Below are 25,997 nucleotides of genomic sequence, written 5' to 3'. Positions count from 1 at the left end.
TAAAGGGACTATTTTTAAGTTAATCAGTGTGGGAAGGTCCAGCCCAGGGTGGGCGGCAGCACTCCCTAGGCAGGGGAGGCCAGAACTGGATGAGCAGATAAACTGAGCTGAACTCAATTAAGAATCACGCCTTCATTGCTCCCTGCACTTGATGTGACATGACCAGTTGCTTCAGGTTCTTGTCTGCACTTCCACATATGAAGTGACTAAGAGTTGCTTCAAGTTCCTGCCTTAACTTCTCTACAGTGATTCTAGGCTGTAACCTAGAATCGTGCCCTAAAATAAACTCTTTCTCCTTTAAGTTTCTCGTTGCTGGAATATTTTAATCATAAAAACAGAAATGAAAATAGATCAGAATTGGTACTGAGGAATCGGGGTTGTTGCCACATGTCTGACTATAAGCCTTGGGATTACTTTTTGAGAGTTTGGGATTTTAGGCTGGAAAAGTTAAAAGCCAGCAGTAGTGCTTAGTGGGCTGTTTCAGAGGGAGTCTGGAAGAGACAGGAAGGGGAGAGGCCTGTATCTCAAGCCCGGGCTTTCCACTCGGTGTGATAAACACACTGATAGGCACTGGCAGAAAAGGCTGTAGGAGCTGCAAAGGCCTACAGCTGACAGAGTCAGGAAACATGCAGTGGAAGGTATCTGAACTAAGTCTCCAGAAATCATAATTGGACCACATGTCAATTCAAAATTCTAAATATCTTTCCAGTAATTAATATGATGAGACAACCCACTTGTGTGGTTGGCTATCTTCTCTGCCACTGTCATTTCATTGTGTTCTCATGCATGTGGCCATTTTGTGACATTATGCATTCAATAGCCATTCTATTTGGCAACCAAACAAGTGCAGGGTGGGGGCGGGGACACCAAGTGCCTCACGCAGGGATCTGGCTTTGTATGGCAGACTCACACTGCTTTTGCCCATTCACCTATAACATAGGAGAGTCCTTCTTTTTGGGATTTAGTGGCTCAACAGGTTTGGAAGAATTTGGGTAACTGATGCTTCCTTGTGCTCTGTTGCTGGGAGAGGACAAAAGGCTTAGCATGTCAAATGGCAAAGGCAAAACCACGGTGGACGGCTTCTCTGTGGACAGCGACTGAAGAGTGTGCAGGTACCGAAGCTGGACAGCAGCTGGGGTGCCGGACAGGATCTCAGCCGCCATCCTCAGGGACTCAGAAGCAGCCTTTTCCCCTTCTGCAGCAATCACCTACAGAACGCGCATGAGAAAACGACATGATCATGCTGATTGCTTGCACAGGGGCCTAAAGTGCTTGACTTTCAGAGTGACCCTGCAAGCAGGTACTACACACCTACTCAGTGTCAGGCTGAGACAACTTGAGGCAGTAGACTCAGTCTCTCCCTGATGGACTGTGAGGCAACGGGAACAGTTCACACTAGCAATCAAAATGTAAGGTGGGTTTAGATCTGAGTCCTGAAGAGCATAGGTGGAGTTTAGGGGTGCTGTTAACATGTGGTGGGCTTGAAAACTTAGGGGAACCTGCTTGCCGACGAAAGGATAAGTGTCAGAGTCCCAGGGACAGACATGGAATTATAACTTGGTCAAAAAGAATGGGTAAAGCATTTCAGATCAGAAGAGTCTCAGCACCCACACAGATGCCACTCAACATTGGGCACAGATAGCTGGTTCAGAGCTATCTCAGTACAGGTAAGATGTAAGTGTGCCTTGAAGGCCAGCTTCCTCCCTCCCTCTTAAGGGTTTTTGTTATTGATTCTTCTATGTGGTTACAGTCTTTTTCTTCATCAACTCAATTATTTGAGAGGAATATGCCTCTCTCCATCCCTTTATTAGGGATGACAGGAGCCTTGGTTATCCAGGGACAATCCCAGGACCAGAGAGGAAGGATAGCAAGAGGAGATTTTTAAGGAGAGAGGGTAAAAGCAGAAGAGGAGGGGGGCATGTTAGCAGAAAACTTGGGGAGAGGGTGAGGTACTACACGGTCAGTCCTGTGAACATGCTCTCAACAGTGGTGGGAACATAGCCAGATGCCACTCAGTTCCTGGACCAGTGTGGACCACTGGATTCTTGGATGCTCTTCAGAGGCCCAGGCAGAGGATGGAGTGCTCAGGAATGGCTCACCCGCACTTTGGCCTGTCTTTGTGCCTCAGCTTCCACAGCCAGAGAGTGCTGAAGCCCAGCCGGCAGCCTCACATCCTTACTAGGAAAGAAGACAGTCAGTATAGGTGTGCTGACCTCAGCAGCCACGGCGCTCTCACAGACTTGCTCCTGTCTACGGCTGAGTCACAAACAGCAATTTTTAATATAAAGACTTATAGTCTTAAAGGCATGGGAATTTTGCCTACACACCTTTCTGTGCACCACATACATGCCTATCACCCTCAGAGGCCAGAAGAGGGCAACTGGGGTGATAGATGGCTGCGAGCTGACTGATGGGTGCTAAGAATCGAACCCAGGATCCTCTGGAAGAGTAGACTCCTTTTTTTTCCAAAATCATTGAGCCATCCCTCCTGCTTTGAAAAGCAAATTCTGAATGAACAGATAAAGCTGTCCCTAGAGTTCAGACATGGGAGATAGTCAGGAGGAGCACAACTGGGGCCAGTACCCAAAATGCAGGTGGGGCCACTATGGAGTCTGCGTGGGGCTATGCTACTTAATTACACAGGCCATATTTTATGTTCAAAATTTGTGGTCATCTTTCTCACTAAAGATCTCACATAAATCCAAGCTATTAAATTTTGATTATGAAAAATGACTTTGAAGAGGCATATGATTAAAAACAAAGATCAGAAGAATCCATCTAAGTTTATAAGAGAATATTAATTTTAAGAGAAGGATTGGAACAAATGAGAACAATTCTCATATTCTGCATTAAAAAACAAATAAAATTTCTTTATGGCACTTTCCATAACAATCCCAAAGTCGTTTTCACATGCGGTATGTAGAAATACAGTTTTGCATGGTCATACAATGGACTAATATTTGAGTATAAAATGGATTGACATACTGGTGCGGGCCACGCCACGGGCGAACCCGTGATAATTTATGCTAAGTGCAAGGAAACCAGACCAGTCTTTGTGCTCTGACTCCATGGAATGTCCAGAGTAACAGGCACATCACTGAAGGGAAACTCGGGGCTGAGGTGAGGGGGTTGGGGAGTTCTTGCTCATGGGTTTTGGGGCATGATGTAAGTATGAAGTTTGACATTCAGGACAAAACCACTAAGCTAATAAAAACCCATGCTTAAAACGCTAAGTTTGACAGTAAAAAGACCCCTTACTACATAATTAGAAACCACAAGGATAATTTGCTTAGATCGCGTAGTGGCATCGCATCTTGGCTGTGAGATGACAGGTCATTTTTCTCTCCTATCAATGTGGCCGCAAGTATTTGAAATGTTTTTTTTTTTTTAAATCATTCTTGCTGGTTATTTTCCTACCTACATTTCAGTTCTCTCCACTTTGATGCCCCAAATGCAGGTCACTGAGTCCAAGGCAACCTGTGGAGGAAAGAGTGGAGATGCCAGTGAGACCTGCCTCCGCCAGGGAGTAAGACAATCCCCCACAATGCATCACGGGCCATTGTTCTGTCCTCGGGACATGTCCTTTCATAGGACACTGCTTTTCAATGTCACAGTGCCTGGGACAGAGATGCTTAACTTGCCCAGTGCTATTAAATAACCACCGTGAATCTAAAGAAGATGTAGGAGCCTGAATAACGGCTCCCTAAGATGCTCATGTCCCTCGGACCTGTGACTATTTCCGGGAGAACTTTTAGGATGTGATTTTAGGATGCAATTAAATCCAAGGTTCTTGAGGGACAAAATCACAGACTCCGGAAGACAAGGTGATGTGATGGAGAGCTGGTGCTCTGTGAAGGCCGGAGCTGGAAGGCAGAGGAGGAATGCAGGTAACCTAGAGGCTCCGAAGGTTGTGGATTCTATCTCAGCCTCCACAAGGGATCTGCCAAGCTCATGCCCAGTGAAGATGATTCTGCACTCTGATCTTCAGGACTACAGAAGAGCACAGTAAGCTCGCGCTGTTTTGAGCCTCCAAGCTTGGGGAAATTTGTTACGTGAGTGATAGGGAATTAGTACAGATGGTCTATTTTTTTTCAGCTTGTTTTAAAATGCACCCCTTAAATAACCCACACCGCTAGGCTCAGACTCTGCCACGTGGCTGTCATTTCTGGGATACTCTCACTTCTGTAATGCTGATGGGATCAGGTTCCTCCTGCTTCTTAGTCCTCTATGCCCTACATGATTGATGTTGGAAACGGAACTAGGGAAAAGCTACGTGGGATCTAGAAATGGGTGAAGGGCAGGGCAGGCCTTAGAGCCCTCCATGTTGGCCCAGACTCCTTTCAAACTAAGCTCCTAATAATTTCTCAGTGGCTAAATACTAATCTCAATGAATTGCAAATCTTAAGAAGGATCAACCAGTTTGAGGGGGAGCAGGTGTGAGTAAGACATATTGAGAGACACATCACAGATGAGGTGACATGGTGAAGAACAGCTGAGATTTGTCCTGTATCAAGAAGGAAAGAACTCCAGGCTGAGAAAATAGCTCAAGAGGAAATCGGAGGGAGAGAAAGCACTGTTGCATGCTGGGTAAGTGCTAAGCAGGAGGGAGTGTGAGAATAAAGAAAGGGTAGTAGGGTCGAGGCTACAGCAGGTGGGCCATTTCTTGATTCATCAAATATTCTGCACTATGCCAAGTCCATGGAATACACAGTCTGGGGAGACAGATGTGTAAGTGTTTAAAATATAACATTGCAACAAAATTGAGCTTGGACATCAGTGGCCTGGCCTTGATCCCTCAGAGGTGAGGGATGAACGAGGAAGAGACTGCAGGGGACAGTGGGGAGCATGCCAAGTGGCCGTGTCAGTGCGGGGCTCCTGCCCGCCACTCATCTTTGTATCTTTCCAGTTCTGTGTGCGTCCCAGCTCCTTCACCCGTCGTCAGCACACGAGCACTAGTGATCGGCAGCTCCAGGACAAACCACAAACACTGGCCACTGCATTTTGTTTTCTGGGGTTAGTGGCTGCTTGGGTTCTATAAAGCAGTCACTGTTGGTGCTTTGGTCCTTGTGGCTCCTCCATTTCACATCCTTCTTCCTAGCTGCCTTCCAAGCCAAGTTTGGTGTCCCAGTGACTTCAGTGCTGGGTTGGGTCCCTCATGGTAACTGCCACCTGATTGGCCAGCTGCCTGCTTTGCTCTTTGCCTTAGTATCTCTTGCCACTACCCTGCTAATGGAGGCATCTACCCAGGGCTGTAGATGAGACTGCAGAGCTGACGGCCTGGGGACTCAGTAAGGCTGCTTAGAAGGGATTTTCCTTTTTCAGTGTGTGTGTGTGTGTGTGTGTGTGTGTGTATGTATGTGTGTGTGTACACGCTTGTGCCCATGTTTGTGAATATGAAAGCCCAAGGTCTACGCTTAGTGCCTTTCTCTGTTGTTCTCCACCTTATCTCCTGAGACAGGGTCTCCCACTAACCTGGAACCATCAACCGACTAATTGGCCAGAGAGCCCGGGTGGGATCTTCCTGGCTCTGCCTTCCCATGCTGGGTTGTATTGTCACACCCAGCTTTTTAGCTGGTTTCTGAGGATCCAGACTCAGGTCTTCACACTTCCACAGCAAGTGCTTTACTCACTGGGCCATTCCTCCAGTGGCAGCTTTTACTTTTGTTATCTCCTTTAATTCCAAATCAATTAAGTATGAACAGCTGGGCTGCTAATGATGAAAGGGTAGGTGCTGTCTGGCCTCTGAAAGTCTTACCTGAACTCACCACTCGTTACTTTCAGGCTTATCTCTCCAGCTAGACTCAGCATCTGGGAACCATCCTAGTTCCCCACCAGTCCTGCCCCTCCCACCCATGACTGCTTCTGACACCCGGTACTAAGCTGGTATTCCACAGTGTGCTGAAGGTCACTGGGGAGTGACCTTGGGGAAGGGTTGGAAGCAAACTCTGTACCCCAGCCAATGATGTCATTGACTGTCTGATCCCCCAAGGAATGGCATCTCAAATGGCTGAATGCCTTGTACACGGCGTGTTTAACAAATGACCATCCATCAGTAAACTCATCTCGGTACCTTTACATCTTGGGCAATGCTCTTCCTTTCCAGGAGAATTTCAGTGAGGGATCGATGTGCCAAGAGGCGCTTCATGGTGGTTTGCACCAGGAACTGGATAGCTTTGGATGCATGGGCTAGACTGCTTAGAAGAAGAGAGGCGTTTTCCATGCGGTAGTAGCAGACAGCGTCTATCTCCATTATAAACATATCTTTGGTTACCACCTAAGTGGAAAAAAATTTGAATGCAGGCTGGATTCTTATGTGGGAGAGGTGAACTAAATGCATTTAAATCTAAGGAGTAATGAAAGATTGGTTCTGTATTCAAAATAGATATTTTTTTGATGCTTGGAGATTTTATCAAGCATAGCAAAGAGTCAGGCATAGTGGTGATTGCCTCTAGGAGAAGAGAAAGAGGGAGGAAAATTAAGCATTCTTTAAGGGGATCCACTTATACTTACTAAAAGAAAGAAGGGAAAGAACTTTAAACAAGGTGAGAGCGGTGGAAAAGGCATATGAATCCTTATGTCTGACAAAGAACTGTGGATGTCGCTCAGCATCACTGAGCGTTAGGGACATGCCAATCACCTTACACCTGTTAGGAAGACCGCCATTAAGGAAATGTAACAGGGGCTGGAGAGATGGTGCAGTCTTTAAAGCTTAGGCTCACAACCAAAATGCAGGAAAATATAACAGAAGTGGAGAAAGACAGTGGCAGATTCTGAAGAAAACGTGGAGAAGTTGGAATCCATCACTGCTGGTGGGATGTGGGATGGTGCAGCACTGTAGATGTGGGATGGTGCAGCACTGTAGATGTGGGATGGTGCAGCACTGTAGATGTGGGATGGTGCAGCACTGTAGATGTGGGATGGTGCAGCACTGTAGGGTGTGGGATGGTGCAGCACTGTAGGGTGTGGGATGGTGTAGCACTGTAGGGTGTGGGATGGTGCAGCACTGTAGGATGTGGGATGGTGCAGCACTGTAGATGTGGGATGGTGCAGCACTGTAGGATGTGGGATGGTGCAGCACTGTAGGATGTGGGATGGTGCAGCACTGTAGGGTGTGGGATTGTGCAGCACTGTAGGATGTGGGATGGTGCAGCACTGTAGATGTGGGATGGTGCAGCACTGTAGGATGTGGGATGGTGCAGCACTGTAGATGTGGGATGGTGCAGCACTGTAGATGTGGGATGGTGCAGCACTGTAGGGTGTGGGATGGTGCAGCACTGTAGATGTGGGATGGTGCAGCACTGTAGATGTGGGATGGTGCAGCACTGTAGGGTGTGGGATGGTGCAGCACTGTAGATGTGGGATGGTGCAGCACTGTAGGGTGTGGGATGGTGCAGCACTGTAGGGTGTGGGATGGTGCAGCACTGTAGGGTGTGGGATGGTGCAGCACTGTAGGATGTGGGATGGTGCAGCACTGTAGGGTGTGGGATGATGCAGCACTGTAGGGTGTGGGATGGTGCAGCACTGTAGGGTGTGGGATGGTGCAGCACTGTAGCTGTGGGATGGTGTAGCACTGTAGATGTGGGATGGTGCAGCACTGTAGATGTGGGATGGTGCAGCACTGTAGGGTGTGGGATGGTGCAGCACTGTAGGGTGTGGGATGGTGCAGCACTGTAGCTGTGGGATGGTGTAGCACTGTAGATGTGGGATGGTGCAGCACTGTAGATGTGGGATGGTGCAGCACTGTAGGATGTGGGATGGTGCAGCACTGTAGGGTGTGGGATGGTGCAGCACTGTAGATGTGGGATGGTGCAGCACTGTAGGATGTGGGATGGTGCAGCACTGTAGATGTGGGATGGTGCAGCACTGTAGATGTGGGATGGTGCAGCACTGTAGGGTGTGGGATGGTGCAGCACTGTAGGGTGTGGGATGGTGCAGCACTGTAGGGTGTAGGATGGTGCAGCACTGTAGGATGTGGGATGGTGCAGCACTGTAGGGTGTGGGATGATGCAGCACTGTAGGGTGTGGGATGGTGCAGCACTGTAGGGTGTGGGATGGTGCAGCACTGTAGCTGTGGGATGGTGTAGCACTGTAGATGTGGGATGGTGCAGCACTGTAGGATGTGGGATGGTGCAGCACTGTAGATGTGGGATGGTGCAGCACTGTAGATGTGGGATGGTGCAGCACTGTAGATGTGGGATGGTGCAGCACTGTAGGATGCGGGATGGTGCAGCACTGTAGGGTGTGGGATGGTGCAGCACTGTAGGGTGTGGGATGGTGCAGCACTGTAGATGTGGGATGGTGCAGCACTGTAGGGTGTGGGATGATGCAGCACTGTAGGGTGTGGGATGGTGCAGCACTGTAGGATGTGGGATGGTACAGCACTGTAGGATGTGGGATGGTGCAGCACTGTAGATGTAGGATGGTGCAGCACTGTAGATGTGGGATGGTGCAGCACTGTAGGGTGTGGGATGATGCAGCACTGTAGGGTGTGGGATGGTGCAGCACTGTAGATGTGGGATGGTGCAGCACTGTAGATGTGGGATGGTGCAGCACTGTAGGGTGTGGGATGGTGCAGCACTGTAGGGTGTGGGATGGTGTAGCACTGTAGGGTGTGGGATGGTGTAGCACTGTAGGGTGTGGGATGGTGCAGCACTGTAGGATGTGGGATGGTGCAGCACTGTAGGGTGTGGGATGGTGCAGCACTGTAGGGTGTGGGATGGTGCAGCACTGTAGATGTGGGATGGTGCAGCACTGTAGGGTGTGGGATGGTGCAGCACTGTAGATGTGGGATGGTGTAGCACTGTAGGGTGTGGGATGGTGCAGCACTGTAGGGTGTGGGATGATGCAGCACTGTAGATGTGGGATGGTGCAGCACTGTAGGATGTGGGATGGTGCAGCACTGTAGGATGTGGGATGGTGCAGCACTGTAGGATACAGCTGCCCAACAGGGCGACTCCCCCAAACTTAAAAAGAAACATTTTCTTTCTTTTTTTATTTCTTTTTTCAAGATAGGGTTTCTCCGTGTAGCCCTAGCTCTCCTGGAACTCACTCTGTAGACTGGGCTCGCCTCTGCCTCCCAAGTGCTAGGACTAAAGGTGTGCCTCACCACTGCCCGGCAAACATTTTCATGTGTTGACCATGTGCATATCTTCAAGTTTGTCATATACATTATGCAGAGAGATGTCTAATCTAGCCTGCAGTAGCCTGTGTTCTCCTGAACAACAGAACCAATAGTGTGCATGTGCGTAGTAGAGCTAGATGATTTTTAAAGGATTAGCTCAAGTGATTATGGAAGTTGGTAAGGCCAAAATTTTGAGTCTAGAGACCCAGGAAAGCGTTTATATTGCCTCCTGGAAGAAAACTCCCTCATCTTCAAGTCAAAGTTAGTTCTTTAAAACCTTCAACTGACTGCCTTTATAAAGCATACCCACATTCGCAAGGGTAAGCTGATTTATTAAAAGTTTGCTGATTTAAATATTAATCTAATCCCCTAGATATCTACACAGTATACAGATTTGTTTAACTAAGTACAGGCCAAATAACCGAGATCTAGCTTAGCCTAGTTACTCCACAAAATTAACTATTATTAATTCCTGTGTTCATTTGTTTAAGTTAGATTGTGGCTTTTGCTGTGTGTGTTGACCTGAATGAACACCCTCTATGTCCTATATATTAACCTCTTGTGAGCTATTTGAAAATATGTCTTCCTACTGCATAGCAACCTTTCACTCTGTTGGTTGTCTACTTTGGTAATTATGCTTTTATTCTGATACAGTCCCCATCTCTACTGTTGAGCATAGTTGCTTTGCCTTGGGATTGACTTGGACGACAGACCATGGAAATGTCAAGAAAAAGGAGATGCACTATGTTAACTTACCTCATGGAAAGGTATTTCCAAGGTCTGGAGACGGAGGTCAACCTTGTGATAGGTGTCCAGGCAGGGTAAAAAAAAGAACAGGCCTACAAAAGGGTATGAGGGAAGGGACATGTGACCAGGAAGTGTGAAGACTGCTGGATGTCACCTTTTCAGAGCCAGGCTACATTGCTGGCTTAACCTAAGTTACCCAGAGACCACTGGGTAGCTTCCTTGTAACTAAAGTATTGTCCTGTAATTCATTATTCAACTGTGGATGGTTATGAGGGGGATACACTGTTAAAACTAAGTGCAGCATATCAGGTATAAACGGAGATTATTCCAGGAAACTAGACCACTTGGTCACTTTAGGATCATATTGACCCTTCCAGACCTCTTACATATCTTTCTCTTACATATCTAGATTCAATCTCTGTAAGTTCATATGCATGCATATTAGTCTTAATGTGTCTTAAGAGTCTTTTAGTTACTGTATGAAATTGTTTTACACTGTGAATGTACAGGTTCATCAGTTTAGAGCTGATGACCTCTATTTGTTATTTCTGAGAACGCCCCAGAATCACCAGAGTAGCAATATCGAGGCAGCAGCTTTGTGCTGGCCAGTCAGTCCTCTGTGCTGGCCAGTCAGTCCTCTCTTACCCCAGATGGTATTAGCCACCATATGCAGCATCTGTAGATTGGTTCATTGAAAGTTTCCTAAAGCCCACTGGATGATTTAGGACTGTGGTAGTTTGTATAAGAATGCCCCTCCCCCATCAGCGCGTATGCTTAGTCTCTAGGGAGTGTCGATATTTGAGAAGATTAGAAGGATTAAGAGGTTTGGCCCTTTTGGAGGGAATGTGTCTACCGCTCCAGTGTCTGCCTGCTGCCATGCCCCCCACCATGATGATACTGGACTAAGCCTCAAGACGATAAGCAAGCTCCAACTAAATGTCTTCTTTTATGAGAGTTGCCTTGATCATGGTGTCTCTTTACATCAACAGAACAGTGACTAAGACAGGGACACTTCAAGAGACACAATTTCATGCAAACTAGTGCCAGCTCACAGTACCAAGAATGTATGTGGGAACAGCCAGTTAGAACCTTTTCTCAGCCCCCAAAGAGAAGGTTCCTGAAAACCAGGGCCATAGGAAGATGCAATGCATGTTGAAACTCTAGCGTCTGGTTTTATTTTGTGTGGACTTGTATACTGGGTTCTAAATCTTGACACTCTGATATAGGAGTTTCCTAGACTGGTCTCCACTTTTAACTTGCTCTTGCAGGCATAGCTGAGAACTCAGACCCTCTCAATATATGTATAATTGGATTTCACTCTTTCTTATGCCTCCTTGGCTGTCTCGTATCTCAAAGTGCAAACTACTAGACTTCACAGACTCACCATACTCCTACCTATCTGCCCTGGGGTCCGGCTGGACCTGCTGTGGGTTTTCAGATCCTAGAGATCAGGAATGCCTTATTCCTCTAGTCCCTGGTAGATACTAAATACAGTCTGTGCCTCTTCTCCCAAATAAACAGATATTTGTTACTAGATGATGAATTTTGCTTTGAGCTCTCTGACTTAATCTGATCAACTAGCTCGGATTGTCTCTGAGAAGCCATAGGATTCAGACTACACACACACTGAACTCAGACCAACACTGTTCTCAGGCCAATCCATAGCTATGGGTCTGAAGCTGACTTGCTGTGTCAACTAGAGAGCCCTGGGCTCTCGCTATACATCACCTCTCTTAGTCACCTGTGACCTATAAATAATGCTTTCTAATAATTTCACAACAACCTGCCCTATAATTAACAGATTAAGATACAAATATATTGAATCAAATAACTTCATATAGTCTAATATATAGATTATAACCATTCATGGATTAAAGAAATCATCAACTCATGGGATGGGATAAGAAAAAAAAAAGCACAGAGGATAATTCTTACCAGGACCTTTGGCTCGTCCAGGAAGCAGATGTCCCAGTCGGAATATAATTACTCTTTCATACTCTTGCACAACCTAAAGGGAAATGCATTGCTTTTAAATGATTTCAAATCAGGGAGGGGAGGGGAAGGGCTTCAAAAGACCCTTTGGATGAGAGTGATTCTAAGTTACAGAAATCTTTTGTTAGCTAGGCGTGGTGGTGCATGCCTTCAATGCCAGCACTTGGGAGATAGAGGCAGAGGCAGGTATATCATTGTGAGTCCGAGGCCAGTCTGGTCTCCATAGTGAGTTCCAGGACAGCCAGGGCTGTAGAGAGACTCTTATCTCAAAACAAAACAAAGCAAAGCAAAACAAAAGAAAAAAAAAACCAAAACATCCTTTGAGAACTAAAACAAAGCTAGGCATGGTGGTTCATACCAAATATCTCAGCACTTGGGGGAGGCAGAGGCAGGAGGAACACCCGTGTGGTGTGGTCCATATCACATATTCCAGGACAGCCAGTGTTACCCAGACTGTGTCTCAAAAAGTGGGCAGGAGCTAGAGAGACTGCCCATGCATGGTGTAGTAAGAACCCAGATTTGAACACGTAGAAGCCATGTGACGCTGGACATGCCAGTGCTTGTTTACAAGGCAAGTGCTCCTCAGGTGAGCCGGGAGGCAGAGGCGCCCAGGAAGCCTGTGGGCCAGCTAGCCTGACGTACACAGCCAAACAACAAGAGACCCATCTCAAACAAGGGGAAGGTCAGAATACCTGAGGTTCTCCTCCGACCTCCACTCTACTCTGAGGCGCGTGGTCCCCCATCTGACCCGCTCACACACAGACAGACAACAGATTAACATTTAACTCTAAAATCTATACACAGTTAAGTGTAGACACCAGTGAAACAGGACATTGGCTGTGTTAATGAAACTGTGATATGAAACAATTGTATGCCAACAAATTAGCTTAGAGAGACATAAACTTCCCAAACTAACTCAAGAAGATGGAGAACTGAAGACATACAAATCCTATGTTAATTTATACTTCCTGATACCAGGGATGTAAATTGGTTCCCTCTTATGGAAAACAGTATGAGTACTTTCAAAAAATAAAATCCTATCACCAGTAATCCATTTGAAAATATATATAAAGTAAATAAAGTCAGTATTTTTTTTTTTTTGAGACAGGGTCTCACTATGTAGTCTTGGCTGGTCTAGGACTTGCTATCTAGACCAGAGTGACCTGAACTCACAGAGATCCTCCTGCCTCTGCTGATGAGAGCTGGGCTGGAAGTCACTGTCTTGACAAGATGTCTTGATAGCTGCATGTTCATTACAGCATTATAACAATAGCCAAGATAAGCCAAGTGAAGATGCAGATACCACAAGAAAACTACAACCATCTTTCTCAGGAGTATACGTGCAAAACAATCCTAAACAAAACCAGTAGTTTACATCCAGTAACATATAAAAAGATTTTACATTATGACCAAATGTGTGTGTGTGTGTGTGTGTGTGTGTGTGTGTGTGTGAATAAGTGTGGACATGGAGGCCATAGGACAAAGGACAACCTTGGCTGTTGTTATTCAGTCACCATCCATTTTGTTTTTAATAGTTTCTCATTGGCCCAGAGCTCACCAAGCTAGGCTAGATGAAGAAGTCACCTGTCTTCATGGCCGTGCTGGCTAGTTTTCTATCTACTCAATATGAGCCAGGGTCATTTGGGAAAAGGAAGCTTTGACTGAGAAAATGCCCTTTGTGTATTGGCCTGTATACAAGCTTGTGGGACTTTTGCTTGATTGACGAAGTGGAGGGTCCAGCTCACTGTGGGCACAGCCACCCCTGGACTGGTGGTCTTGAGTCCTATAAGAAAGCTGACTGAGCAAGCTACAGGAGCAAGCCAGTAAGCAGCCCCCCTCCAAGGCCTCTGCATCAGCTCCTGCCTCCAGGTTCCTGCTCTGTTCCTGTCCTGACTGCCTTCACAGATGCTCTGTGATATGGAAGCCCGATGTCTCATCATAGCATCCCAACCAAGCATACCATAGCATAGAAAACCCAACCAAGACACCTTCCTAGGGCTAGGGAGAAGTACAAGTGTGCACTATGGTGCCTGGTTTTGTTTGTTTGTTTGTTTTTTAGTGTGGGTTCTGTAAACCTTAGGTCTGCAAACTTGGGCAGTAAGTTCTTCAGTAACTGACCTCTCACAGCAGCACCATCCCCGCCCCATTTGGATTTTTAACATCCTAAAATGAACAAACAATAGTACATCCTATCAGTATAGAATAAAGACCAGATACCATGTGAAAAAGTCAACCGATGGGAAAGAAAAGTCATGTGATACAAGCCAATGAAGTCTAGTGGGGAAACTAGTGGAGGGGTTTGTCAAAGCCACTGGATGCTATAAGGATATGGGCAGCAGCAGTCCTAACTGCATCTGTAGTGTCTGGCCATAACCTCACTCCTCCCCAGCAGCTTTAGCCGATGTAGAAAGATGAAGGGTGAGTGTGCTGAGGTCTGACCATCTCTGCCCACTACGGTCGTCCTTTGAAGCAAGCTTTGCTCCAACTAAATGTCTTCTTTTATGAGAGTTGTGTTGATCATGTTGTCTTGCAATCAGGGCATGGCTATTTGAGAACTATCACACACTCTGGGGTTCTTCCCAGTGTTCCCACTTCTTCTATCCCAAGTGTCATTAAAGATGTCCCCTGTCCATTCTTGTTCTCTGTCCTCTAAAGCCCTTGGGCTTCTAATTTCAGCATGTGCTTCCTGAGCAGATCCAGGTCTTCATTCACTACTGGGATTAGTATATGTAAAACACTTGTGGACCAAAGTTATTTGTCTCTCCTGGGCTGTAGAAGCTGCTTGAGAGGGTTCCCTGTGGTGTCAAAGTAGATGATCCGAACCAAGATACGTGTGTTATTGGGCAAGGATAAACTAAGAAGCTTCTGAAGGATCTCTCAGTCTAACAGGGATGCTGTGTGTGTGTGTGTGTGTGTATGTGTGTGTGTCCTTACATATAAAGACAGACAAACAGAAAGACACACACACACACACACACACTCACGACTTGCTAACATATCATTCTAGCCGTGACAGAAGACACAACATTCTGCCCGCAGGAAGTGTGAAAGTGAAAGCAGAGTACCTAGGAGCCTGGCAGAGAATGGCAGGTTGGGAGAATGAAAAAGGCTTCATGGTTCCATTGGGCCAGGTCTTGAAGGAAGAAGAGCTCTCTTGGGAGGTAGGTAAATGTCAAACAGGCTGAGAATGGCTTGGTTTGGTCCATGAGAGACAACAGAAAACCATCTCGTGGGTTCATGTAGGAACTCACCTTTATGCAGAACCAGATGGAAAAGGGGAACGTGATGATGACGAAGATCAGGGAGGCCAGGACAAGAAGCCACTCGCAGGCCCCTAATCCAGAGGGCTTGATCCCTAGGGAAACAATGATGTTGAAACATCGTATGTACTGAGCAGCATTTGTCAGTCTAATGCTTAGTATTAGAGTCAGAGCTGTTTGGAGACATGTCTGGAAAAACTGGAATGATCCAAATGATCAGAGTTCCCAGGCCTGGGGTAGTGTCTGTGTGAAGGATTGTGTGGGCCAATGGGAGGTGGGACAGGCTGGGGTCTGGGGGACAGGAAGGCCAGGGAGACCAACTGACTCCAGTTCTAGTTCCACTCATTTCAAAAGTCCATGGATGACTTTTAGGCAGGGCTCAGGACCTTTTGAAAACCCAGTTTCCTCACCTGTATGATTGGATGCTGGCTGATTACAATCTCTTAGCAGCTAGCTCAGAACTGTCTGATACATCAGTTCAAGGGTGAAATGGCATAGTCATATAAAGATGCCAGCTCATGCTTGACGCGTCTGAGTTCTTACTGTGTGAAGTGTCTACAAGTTTCCAGTACTGCCTGCCATGTCTGACTTTCTTCCTTTAGAGTCCCTTTAATGGGTTAAGGTGTTTTGCAGTCTTTGGAAGTCACCTCTTTAGCATATGAGGCTGTATCTGGAAAAAGGTGACATGGAACTGGGGCGCTTCATATCCATGATGCTTCGATTCAATACCAGACTCTTCAGAGAGCATCTGGACTTTCAGGGTGGAGTTGGGACAGTTAAGGTGACCCACTGTTTAGGTTGGGAACCTGCTTTTCTATCTTTCTAGCATTAACCAGACCATCATGTAAGCCCACCCCCCTACTGTTAATCCAGTTCCTCTAGTAAGTTCTGCATAATGCAAGCAGGCTACTTAATTTCTCAAGCCATTTTCTCTCATCTGTGATATGTAACTAAATAACTCAAAAAACAAAACACCCAGTGTGTGTCTGCCACACAGAAAGGGTGCCACAAACGTCCTGCCCCTGCCTACTTCCCTGCTGTTATCTGGCACATACCAACTCAAATGTCTATAGCACTGAACCCAATGACCTCTCCCAAGGACCAGAGGGGTAGCCAGCAAAAAGTATGAACCGCACATTTCTATAGCCCAACTGCAGGTGTCCACAGAGAGGCTATGATCTGGCAGATATTGCATTGCCGGGAACTAGGGAATGCTAACTCTCCGTGTGGCCAGCAGACAGCAGCAGAATACGATGTTCCTTACTTTCCTCAAGCATCTGCTAGCCTTTAATTTGGGCATAATGACTTTTTTCTTGCACTTGTTATGAAAAGGACCTTTTCCTCATAAGTGTTGTGGCACCCAAGGAGGTTAAAGGGACACCTTTTTTCCCATCCTCTACTGTGATATAAGAGTGTTCTCTCTTAGCTTGCAAGGATTTAACTGAGATTGTGCAAAGATTATTTTATTCCCATATCTACACAATGAAACATACATTGTGGTCGACAGTGATGGCTCCTTCTGTGGTCACACTGCAGGCAAGTGGCCAGGCTCCAATGTAAACTCAGGTCTGGCCCTTTGACTTGGCTCTGCTGCCTTTGAGGTTTGGGGAGCGGGTGGGGCTGGTCGGGGGAAATCATTCCAAAGAAAGGTTAAAATACTCTTAGACTTAAGACTGAAGGGTGGGGATGAGGGGAAGAGACACACGGTTTTTGCGCAGAGCTATGATATAAAATGCCGAGTTCACAGGCTCATGACCGTAATCGCACATTGATCGGACCCGGTCCTGGACAACTCTCTCTCCCGGCTTCATTGGTGGCTAGGGACAAAGTATTAGCTGATGTTGCTATTTGTATTTCATTTGGGGCACTTTGGTCTCCATCACTAGGTAACTGCCTAACTCACGCCTTCCCCTCCCCTGACCCCCAACCCCTTCGCGCAACCCATTTGTCTGGCTTTGTCACAGTGGGGCAACTCACTGCATTTGTCTGACATCTCTCGCCTACCCTCCATACCTTCTTTTCATCTGATCTACCCTTCCATACCTTCCTCTGGTCTCTCGCTCTCCAGCAGCGCCACCACTTCTGTGCCCTCCTCACCGGGGCCCCGAACCTCGTCCACGTCCACTACGGTGGCGGCAGGAGCTCGGGGCTCCCCTCGGGTCCCTGTCTGCCGGGCGCTCTGCCGCTCTGCCCCAGCATCCGGGCGTGAGCGGCCTCTGCTGCCCCTCCCGGCCTTTGCCTTTTTGTCATCCTTAGAAGAGGACCTGCCACCTCTCCCGTGGGACTCTCTGGAAGAGCTCCGTGCCCTGCTGTCCATTCTCAACGCAGCGGGCGCGACCCGGAGGAGCCAGCTGCTAGCAGTCTCAGCCCCAGCTTTCTGAGCGGCTGGGGAGCGACCCCAGGACCCTTAAGGACCTTGCTGATGAGGGAGGTACGGAGGGCGGGGCCTGAGGTGGCCATACCCACGCCTAACCCAACTGCTGTTCCTTCTAAGGTCTGGATAGAGCCAACAGACTCCTAAAACAGACAGGGTGCAATGCTCTCAGAGGACCTGGGTGGGAGATTCCTGGTGCCAGTGAACCCGGATGCTTTGAGAAAGACCTCAGCAGGCTCTGCTTAGGTGACTAACGGTGTGTGAAATAGAACACAAGGGGATCTATCTGCTTTGTGTTTAGAAAGGTTGGCTTTTCTTTCCCAGGTCCTGTTCCCATGCTTTCTTAAAAGCTGGAGTTCAGGATTTTCAAAGTTCATCCAGTTGCAAACCCAGGGGCTGCCTCACCCTTTTCTGGGGAAACTTGGTATGTCCATGGATTTCTTTTGTATTCCACTGTTTCTGTTTGAAACAGAAGTGTGTCTGGGTAACTTTTAAAGCAAAGTTCACAATTTCACTCCAATAGTTGGAGTCCAGGGTGATAGGTTCATTTACTCTTTAGTTTCGATATTGATTCCATACATGCTGCCTCTCCTCTCAAAAACCATATGTAGAAAACTTTAGTGATGAGACCCTGAAATAAATTGATCTTGAAAACTAGTTTTCTCTTATGTGTTCTAGATAGCCAAGGGAATACAATAAAAATTTAGTAACCAAGTAACTTGAAAGTAAATACAATTCTGACCCTGAATTTTAATTTTTTAAAATTATTTTATGCATGGGTGTTTGGTCTGCATATGTTTGTGTACCTTGTGCATACCTGGTGCCTATAGAGGCCAAGGGGCATTAGATGTCCTAGAATAGACATTACAGACTGCCATGTGGATGCTGGAATCAAACCTGGCTCCTCTGGAACAACTGTGCTCTTAACTGCTGAGACATCTGTCCAGCTCTTGACACTGAGTCTGCCATAAGCTACAGGAGAGGGCAAACATTTGAGAAGTCTGGTTCAGGGGCTGGAGAGATGGCTCAGCGGTTAAGAGCACTGACTGCTCTCCTGAAGGTCCTGAGTTCAAATCCCAGAAACTACATGGTGGCTCACAACCATCGGTGACGACAGATCTGATACCCTCTTCTTACAGTGATTCAGTTAATACTTCCCATCTAGAACAACACAGCGAGAGACGCTCTGTAGCTATCTCTTGGTTCACAGAGAAGGATTATGATTTCCTTCTCCATATCTAAAGCAACATAAGGGCCTGCTTACAAGTTGGTTGGGGTTAAGGATGAAAGGCATCTGAAAGAAAAGCATGAAGGTCCACAATAAAATGGCCAATTCAGCGTTCCGGAAGGTGGAGGAGCTGTTCCGAGTCAGAGGGAGCTGGGCGGGATGACTACGGTGCTAATGTTTTCCTTCAGATTCCTTTTTAATTGAAAAAGTTGCTCAGACCTTTGCTGACACGATTCTATACACTCATAAGCTTTTAATACTTCACTCCTTGTTTGGCTTTGTTGAGACTGACGTCTGTAAGAACAGGGCAACTAGAAGGAGGAACTCACTGTTGACTTGTGTGCAGGACGAAAGAGTCAGGGAGACTTTAAGGTGTTGTACTCATTCCCGTTTAGTGCCTTCAAATATGATATCCATTTAAAAGAAAGAGTGGGCGTACAAGTATACAGATTATTCCATTCATAGAACATAGTTTATTGGCATTAAAAATAAAAAAATTAAAAAGTTCAAATGTTACCATCTGGGACCCGGCAGATGCAAAGTTGTGTTAAATCCGACTTTCCCCGTTTTCAGATGTCAGATTGAGCAGCTAAGGGAGAGAGGCAGAGTCCAGGGAAGTGAGGCTGAGGAAAACCGACCCAAAGCTCCGGAACCGGGGCGGGGCGGATTTAGAAAATAGCTCAGGGGAACGAAAGACGATATTCTGGATCCACCTTAAGCACCTACTCACAACAACTTGGTTCCATTATGAATGACAAGGGCAGCCTGGCAACCTCTTGATATTATGGAACTTGGTAAAGGTTTCGAGAGACTTAGTGAGGTGAGCAGTTGGACTTAATTGCAGCTTCTCTGAAAGACCCACCTTCCAGAAGAGGGTTTGTTCCCTCACTACTGGAGTGGACTGCCTCGTTTTGATTCAGTGCAGTTGGGTAGAGTCTGAGACTGTTTGGTTTTTTGAGTCAGGGTTTTTCTGTGTAGCCCTGTCCTGTCCTAGAACTCACTCTGTAGACCAGGCTGGCCTTGAACTTAGAGATCTGCCTGCCTTTGCCTCCCAAGTGCTGGGATTAAAGTTTTAGCCTGGCTGAAACTCTGCGTTTTTAACTTGTTCCTGGATGACGGAAAGGCAGATTGCCTTATATTAAGTGGTGAATGGAGGAGGAAATTGTAGGAAAAAAGTCTGAAGTGGGCTCTTCATTCAGGGACTGGGCCGTAAAGGAGAAACAAGAAAGGGATGCAGGGCAAGGGAAGAGCCTTGGTCTTTTTTTCTCCCCTTCCTGGCTTGCTATCCCTTCCTATGCAAGATAAAGTGAATCAGAACATACTCTTATGTTGTAGGAATCTATAAAGAGATGGAAACACAGACGTGTATAATGATAACCAAGAGTAATCTGCTCATAATCCTACAGGTGCTATGGGACTGGGAAACAGACCCCTCACTCCAGCATGCGCGCGCGCGCACACACACACAAGACCTGAAGGAAAGATGTGGGGAAGCTAGAACAGAGACCTGGGCTAGAGCTGAGGTTTATATATAAAAATTTACATTTTAATGGGGGCTGGAGCAAATTTGTCCTCCAGTGGTGGGGTAATAGTGGGTTAAGATATCTAAGATGGATGTCAATTAAGAATAACTGTCAACAAGACTTGATCCCTGATACCAGATGGCCAAAACTGGGCAATAATGTTCAAAGCCTTGGAAGGTAGGAATATTGTATACTGATTCTATCATGGGCTTCTAATTAACCATTCCTTTACTATCCCCTTCAAAATGCTCTCTAAGGCTGAGATTTAGCTCTGTTGGGAACAAACAAAAGAAACTTGCCAGGTGGTGGTGGCACACCCCTTTAATCCCAGCACTTGGGAGGCAGAGGCAGGCACATTTCTGAGTTTGAGGCCAGCCTGGTCTACAGAGTGAGTTCCAGGACAGCCAGGGCTACACAGAGAAACCCTGTCTCAAAAACAAAACAAAAAACCCAAAACAACCCTCCCAAAAAACCAACTTATTCTAAGTACTACCGTTTCCCTTTTAAACTCCATGTAATCGTAAGTCGAAATCAGATTCAAGGGGAGTTGGGGACTTCCCAGTAGAACATCTTCTATTATAAGGAAAGAGCTCAGATGTCTCAGGGATAACTTGTAAAGGAACAGTTGTCTGAATCCAGACATATTAAAGACTTTGCCACCTTGCTGGCAGGGAGGGTCAAACTAAACTCATGTTCCCAGACCCAGGCACCCGGTCCTATTCTGATTGATGAAAACTCCCTTGCTCATCCCCTTATGTCAAAATATGATTGGACAATGCTATAGCCTACCCCACTTACCCCTTGCTTCATGGTTTTATCCTTTAGATATGCTATGCAGGGTTTCTTCAGGGTCCTGGCTCAACTCCCAAGTCTGTTCTTCGGCCCTGATCAGTCCATATTAGATTACAATACATTGTGTCATCTGATTTGACTTGATATTTGAATTATGGTGGATTTAAGTGGACCCCACAACAATTCAGAGTCCTGTGCTTACTTAGCATGCACAAAGCCCCTGGGCTCACCTGCAGTGCTGTCAAAAACTCCCAGAAACCTTTTCTGACCTCCCTAAGGCAAGAATGTGTGTAGGAGCAGCTGCAATTGGGTGTCACTCCAAGATTGCAAGCGAGTTGGTGCTGTGAGGAGACCAGGTGGAGGCTGTTAATTACCAGACAACAAATAGACCATTGGCCATCATGACAGGGAAAACAAGTTGTGTCCTGACTTCCAGGGTTCTCTGGTGATATTAAATGCAGGGCCCAAGGAATGAACTCCACAAACAACCCACTTAGGATTTTGTGTGTGTAGCAACAAAATCAAACCAGCAAAGCACAGGCTTTATGTTTTGAGAATGGAGACTTCTCCTGTCCTGTCCTAAGACCTACAAAGACTCATACTATTCTAAGCACTAAATGCGGATTCCAGATCCACAGCCCTTAAATGAATTCCAAGATTGAAACATTCCATCTTGTAGCAAAGCTCTTTAAACAGGAAGGTAAACAACTCAAACAGCTTCAAGACCTGAAACTGACCAGATTCACTGGGCCCCTCCCTGCCAGAGTAAGCAACAAAGGCTGAGAGTCCATCTTAACTAAGCCAAACAGTCAAGAAGACCGAGACCAGACCCGCTGCCGGGAGGAAGCAGAAATCAGCAGAGCTGCCTGCAAGAGGTTTAGACCAACCGAGTCACTCTAAAAGAACCTGCTCCAACCTGTTGAGCTGCCTGTAGGCTGGGTGTTATGCTCCAGGTTCCCAGCTTTTGTGAGGAATCACCCACGTTGGGGTGGGCTTGGGTGGTGCAGCTAGCTGTATTTGAGTCTTTTCTGTTCCTGTAGGTAACCCCAATAAAACTCATTGGTTCATCAAGCTGGACTTGGGGGTGACTATGTCTGTGATCGGATTCCTATGGGAGAGAGTGCCAATGTGTGTGACATCTCCCTAGAAAAGGTTTTGTCACACAATGATGGCAATCATCTTGGGCTTTCTTCAAAAGACTTTAGACCTCTTATGGATAGCTGTTCTAGAGAAAATCCTCAAACTTTGCGGTGACCACCATTTGCCAATTCTAATAACAATTGCATCCACTGTATCCTGTCACTGTTTTAAGCTTATGTGGCTTAGGAGATAAGTGACATTTTGGTCCAGGTTTGCCTTTGCATAGGGCTAGTGGGACTGAATTTATCACCTGCTTATGAGTCTTAGTTACCAAGTGAATTGTTGGAATAAGTAATTTTAGCAGTGGATAGAATTCCTGTATCACCATATTCGATTGCTGAGTGAGGTATTTTTGTGATAGAAAATTTCAAGAGAAATTTTGTGTGGAGAAAGTATCCCTGGAGATCTGCAGAGGTATCGTCACCACAGAAAAGAACCGCTGAGATGGTTCCCAGGCTGTTCCCAGTTATATCTCTTTCCAACCAGAGGATGCTACTCCTTAATGGAGCAAAGCCCTGCTGTGTGCTCTTTCTCTATCCCCTCCCCAATAACCTTAAAATTCAAACTTTGTTTCTACTACCTGTTATGGTTTATCAACTCCACACAACCTAGATTTGTGCAGGAAGAACATCTCAGTGAAGGACTGTCTATGTCAGGTTGGCCTGTGGGATACTTTACTGATTTGGTGAATTAAGCTGTGATGACCCATCTTGAATGTGAATGTCACCACCCCCTGCTTTTGAGGCCTGGATCATATAAGAAAAAAGAAATTGAGTTGCTCACTGAGCATGCATTTTTCTCTGCTCCTAACTGCAGATGTTACAAGCTGCCTAAGGTTCCTTCCTTGACTTTCCCAGTGATCCACTGTAACTTGAGCTAAAATAAACCCTTTACCCTGGTTGTTTTTTGTCAGGGTATTTTATCACAGCAACAGAAAAAAAAAACCCTAGAATATTATTCATCAATTTTTCCAGTACAGCCTGCATCAAAGCCAGACATGTTGGTCTACACCATAATCTGTCCATAGTAGAGGCAGGAGATCTCATTAAGTTTGAGGACAGCCTGAGCAACACAAGACTCTTTCTCAAAAAAAAAAGGGGAAGTTAACTTTCTCAGTAGGAGTAAAATATAAAATTAATCTACACAAACTTCTTGATGCTAACCTTTTGTTATCGCTGATCATTGGGTATGAGAATCTGAGGTGATATCCTTTTTAAGGGAGTCATCCAGTGAGATGTTTTCTTTAAACATATTAACTCCACTCTCTTAATGTTGGCTTGCTAAAGTAAAAAGATTCAGCTGGGTAGATTTTCCCTGAATGGCAGGCTAATTTAGTTTTAGAGATAGCTGTTTATACCTAAAACCTCAATTCCTTTTCTCCTAGGCTTTGTGTAAAGAAGGGACTTTTGTTTTAGTTAATTCTGAGAACTCAATGGATCCTTAAAAATATGAAGACATACATGTACCTCCTAAAACTTGTCATTGAAATGTTGCAATATTTGGGTCCATTTTTCATTATAGGATGTCCTTTTTTGTTAAAATACTTATCAGCTACTCCTGCTCTACTATCACCCGAACATATAAATCCTTTCTAGTTTCCGTTTTTAAGAGATTCTTTAATATTCTTCATTCATTGATGGAACATTTTGTTCTCTTGGAATATTCACTTATGGGTTTTAGCAGAAGAGTGTTCTTAGGGATCCTGCCCCTTTTATGCAAACCCATGGGTCTCTAGCTGGGGCTTTTCCTCTCTCCACCTCCAGAGCTCAACAGGGGTGCGCATCATCCCACCTAGTTTCCGGCCTCTTAGGTTGAATCCTTTGAGTATCTTGCATATTGTTAAGGGAAAGGTATTCATATCCTGTGTTTCTACTTGCTAGTTTTTGAGGACTCTTGTCAATCTAGTATCCTCTACAAATCCAACAAACATATCCAAATGAAATTATCTTCCATAGTCTCCCACTTCTCTTCTTTCCATTGCCCCTGGGATGTTCTTCATTCCAAAAGTCCGTCCATCCATCCATTCCTCTCTTCTAGGAGTCAAAGTCGCTTCTAGCTCAGCAGTAATTCTCAAGCCAGAACCAGACTCGCTCTTAATTTGTCCTCCAGATAAGCGCAGACCTACGGGGCGAGGACAGGTTAGCGTTTGATGGGAAGATGTGGAGGGCACCCGTCCTGGGTCCTGGCTCGGCCGGATCCGCAGGTGGCTGCGCCGCGGTCCCCGCCTCCCGCAGGTGCCTGGGGGCGGGGCGGGGCGGGGCCGCTGGGCGCGGGAGGAGGGGCGTCTAGCGGCACCTGAGTCTTCACGCCGCCTCGGGCGGAGGTAAGCGGGGCAGGTAGCAGCGCCGCCGCGGAGTGGGAGACGGGCCTCGGCCTCACCCGCACCCACACGGCGGGTCTCCGCTAACCGTCACACCGGCCGCGCCCCCTCGCGTGGAACGTGGCGCACGGGACCGGACGGTCCGCGGTGCGCAGGCGCGCGAGACCCTCGCCGGCTCGGCTTCTCCGCGGCCCTCCCGGAGCGCCCCGGACTTGCGGCGCGCAACGGCAGCGCGGGTGCGAGGGAGCGAGGCCGGCGAGCCGCAGCCAGGTAGTGGCAGGCCGCAGAGGGATGCGCTACCGCCGTCCTCAGCATGACTTCCTGACTCAGGACACGGGAAGAGCACGGGGCAGACGGGAGGACTGGCTGAGGGAGGGGACCCCCGCCCCCTTCCGCCCCTTCCCGAGCCGAGCGAGGCGACCGGGTGGCCTGCGATCGATCGGTTCACGCTTCTCCCGGTCACTTCTGCACCGCGACCCTTGGTTCCTAAAGAGTGTTTGAGAAACTCCAGCTGATACTGAGCAGCAGTGGGGAATGCCACCTTCTGAGTAGCTTGATATCATCCTTTAAGCATCCTTATCAGCCGGGCCCAGTTGGGACTTAATACCAGCCAGCCACGAGGGTTGGGAGGGCCCATCCTTACAAGCTCTACTTTGGAGTTTGTAGGGTGTGTGGCAGGAGGGCTTGTGTTGCACGAGCCTTGGAACACTCAGAGTATTGCTTCAGCCTTATGGCCTATAAAACTCACATCTGAGTTTTTATATTCCACGGATGGTCGTTAAAGGGGTTTTTGTTTTGTGTGCTTGCTTGCTTTTGGGTTTTGTTCTGCCATGGTTTAACCACTTTCTCTCAAAAGTATTTTCCCCCTTAAATCCTGTAGCACAATGTCTGAACAAGAGCGTATACAGGACTGTCTGAGGAAAGAGATACGGTCCCTTCTTATTTCCACTAAAGATGGTTTGACTCCACAACAGCTGGAGAAGGAGTACCTTTTGATGGTTGGCAGCCATCTACCCCTCCGAATCCTTGGATATCGGTCCACTATGGAACTGGTGTTGGATATGCCTGATGTGGTTAGTGTCTGCCCCTGTGGGGATGGTACCGTAATATTGAAAGGTAGGTTTAAGACTTTGGAAGGTCTATATAAGCCTTTATAATGAAAACGTACCACTCAGTACAGAATTGTTCTAGCTCTGCAGTTATCCTGTTTCAGAGGTCTGTGGATCTTGACTGGTGGGTCATGGGTGCCTTTGAGTTTGTTAGGGAAGTGCGAGCATAGGAAAGCCAAAACAACTTCCCAAATCCCCATTCTCTTGAAGAATGGATATTCACAAAACTGTATTTGTACAGTTTCAGATTACTGATATTTAAGTTCCTCATACTCATTTTAAATTTTATTAGGCACAAATTAGTGACACTTTCAGATACTAATTAGCAGTAATAGAACATTTTCCAGCTGGTAGAGGAGTTAGGAAGCTATTGTCAGTCAGAATGTAAGAA

The 25,997-nt window shown here is 46.7% G+C and overlaps 2 protein-coding genes across 4 annotated transcripts in view; one reads left to right on the top strand and one right to left on the bottom strand.

Annotated features, from left to right (window-relative positions):
• Positions 1–929: 929 nt before the first annotated feature.
• On the bottom strand, positions 930–17,437 carry Nphs2 (NPHS2 stomatin family member, podocin). 2 transcript variants are annotated; one of them, XM_052200957.1, is made up of 8 exons: positions 17,164–17,437; positions 15,112–15,215; positions 11,804–11,876; positions 9,878–9,960; positions 6,071–6,274; positions 3,422–3,477; positions 2,100–2,178; positions 930–1,208 (listed from the first exon to the last, which is right to left on the bottom strand). In XM_052200957.1, the coding sequence occupies exons 1-8, from the start codon at positions 17,435–17,437 to the stop codon at positions 930–932; spliced, it is 1,152 nt and encodes a 383-aa protein (XP_052056917.1). The 2 variants fall into 2 exon arrangements, with proteins under 2 accessions (XP_052056917.1, XP_052056918.1); XM_052200958.1 differs by lacking the exon at positions 6,071–6,274.
• A 7,944-nt stretch (positions 17,438–25,381) lies between these two features.
• Positions 25,382–25,997, top strand: part of Tdrd5 (tudor domain containing 5) — a 56,189-nt gene continuing 55,573 nt past the window's right edge. For both annotated transcript variants that reach the window (XM_052200976.1, XM_052200975.1), the window contains exon 1: positions 25,382–25,613. In XM_052200976.1, the coding sequence (XP_052056936.1) occupies positions 25,382–25,613 (232 nt within the window). The remainder of the gene's footprint in view (positions 25,614–25,997) is intronic.

This window comes from Apodemus sylvaticus, chromosome 12 (genome assembly GCF_947179515.1).
Source record: "Apodemus sylvaticus chromosome 12, mApoSyl1.1, whole genome shotgun sequence".
Classification (NCBI taxonomy): domain Eukaryota; kingdom Metazoa; phylum Chordata; class Mammalia; order Rodentia; family Muridae; genus Apodemus; species Apodemus sylvaticus.
The sequence above is the reverse complement of the archived record's forward strand: the minus strand, read 5'-3'. Positions and strand labels throughout refer to the sequence as shown.

Excerpts from the sequence above, each read along its gene's own strand:
- Nphs2 (XM_052200957.1), bottom strand. The coding sequence starts at position 17,437 with ATGGACAGCAGGGCACGGAGCTCTTCCAGAGAGTCCCACGGGAGAGGT. Across the intron at positions 9,961-11,803 it reads TGGACGAGCCAAAGGTCCTG|GCCTGTTCTTTTTTTTACCC; the intron begins GTAAGAATTATC and ends ACCCTTTTGTAG. Across the intron at positions 3,478-6,070 it reads GCATTGCCCAAGATGTAAAG|GTTGCCTTGGACTCAGTGAC; the intron begins GTACCGAGATGA and ends TTTCCTCCACAG.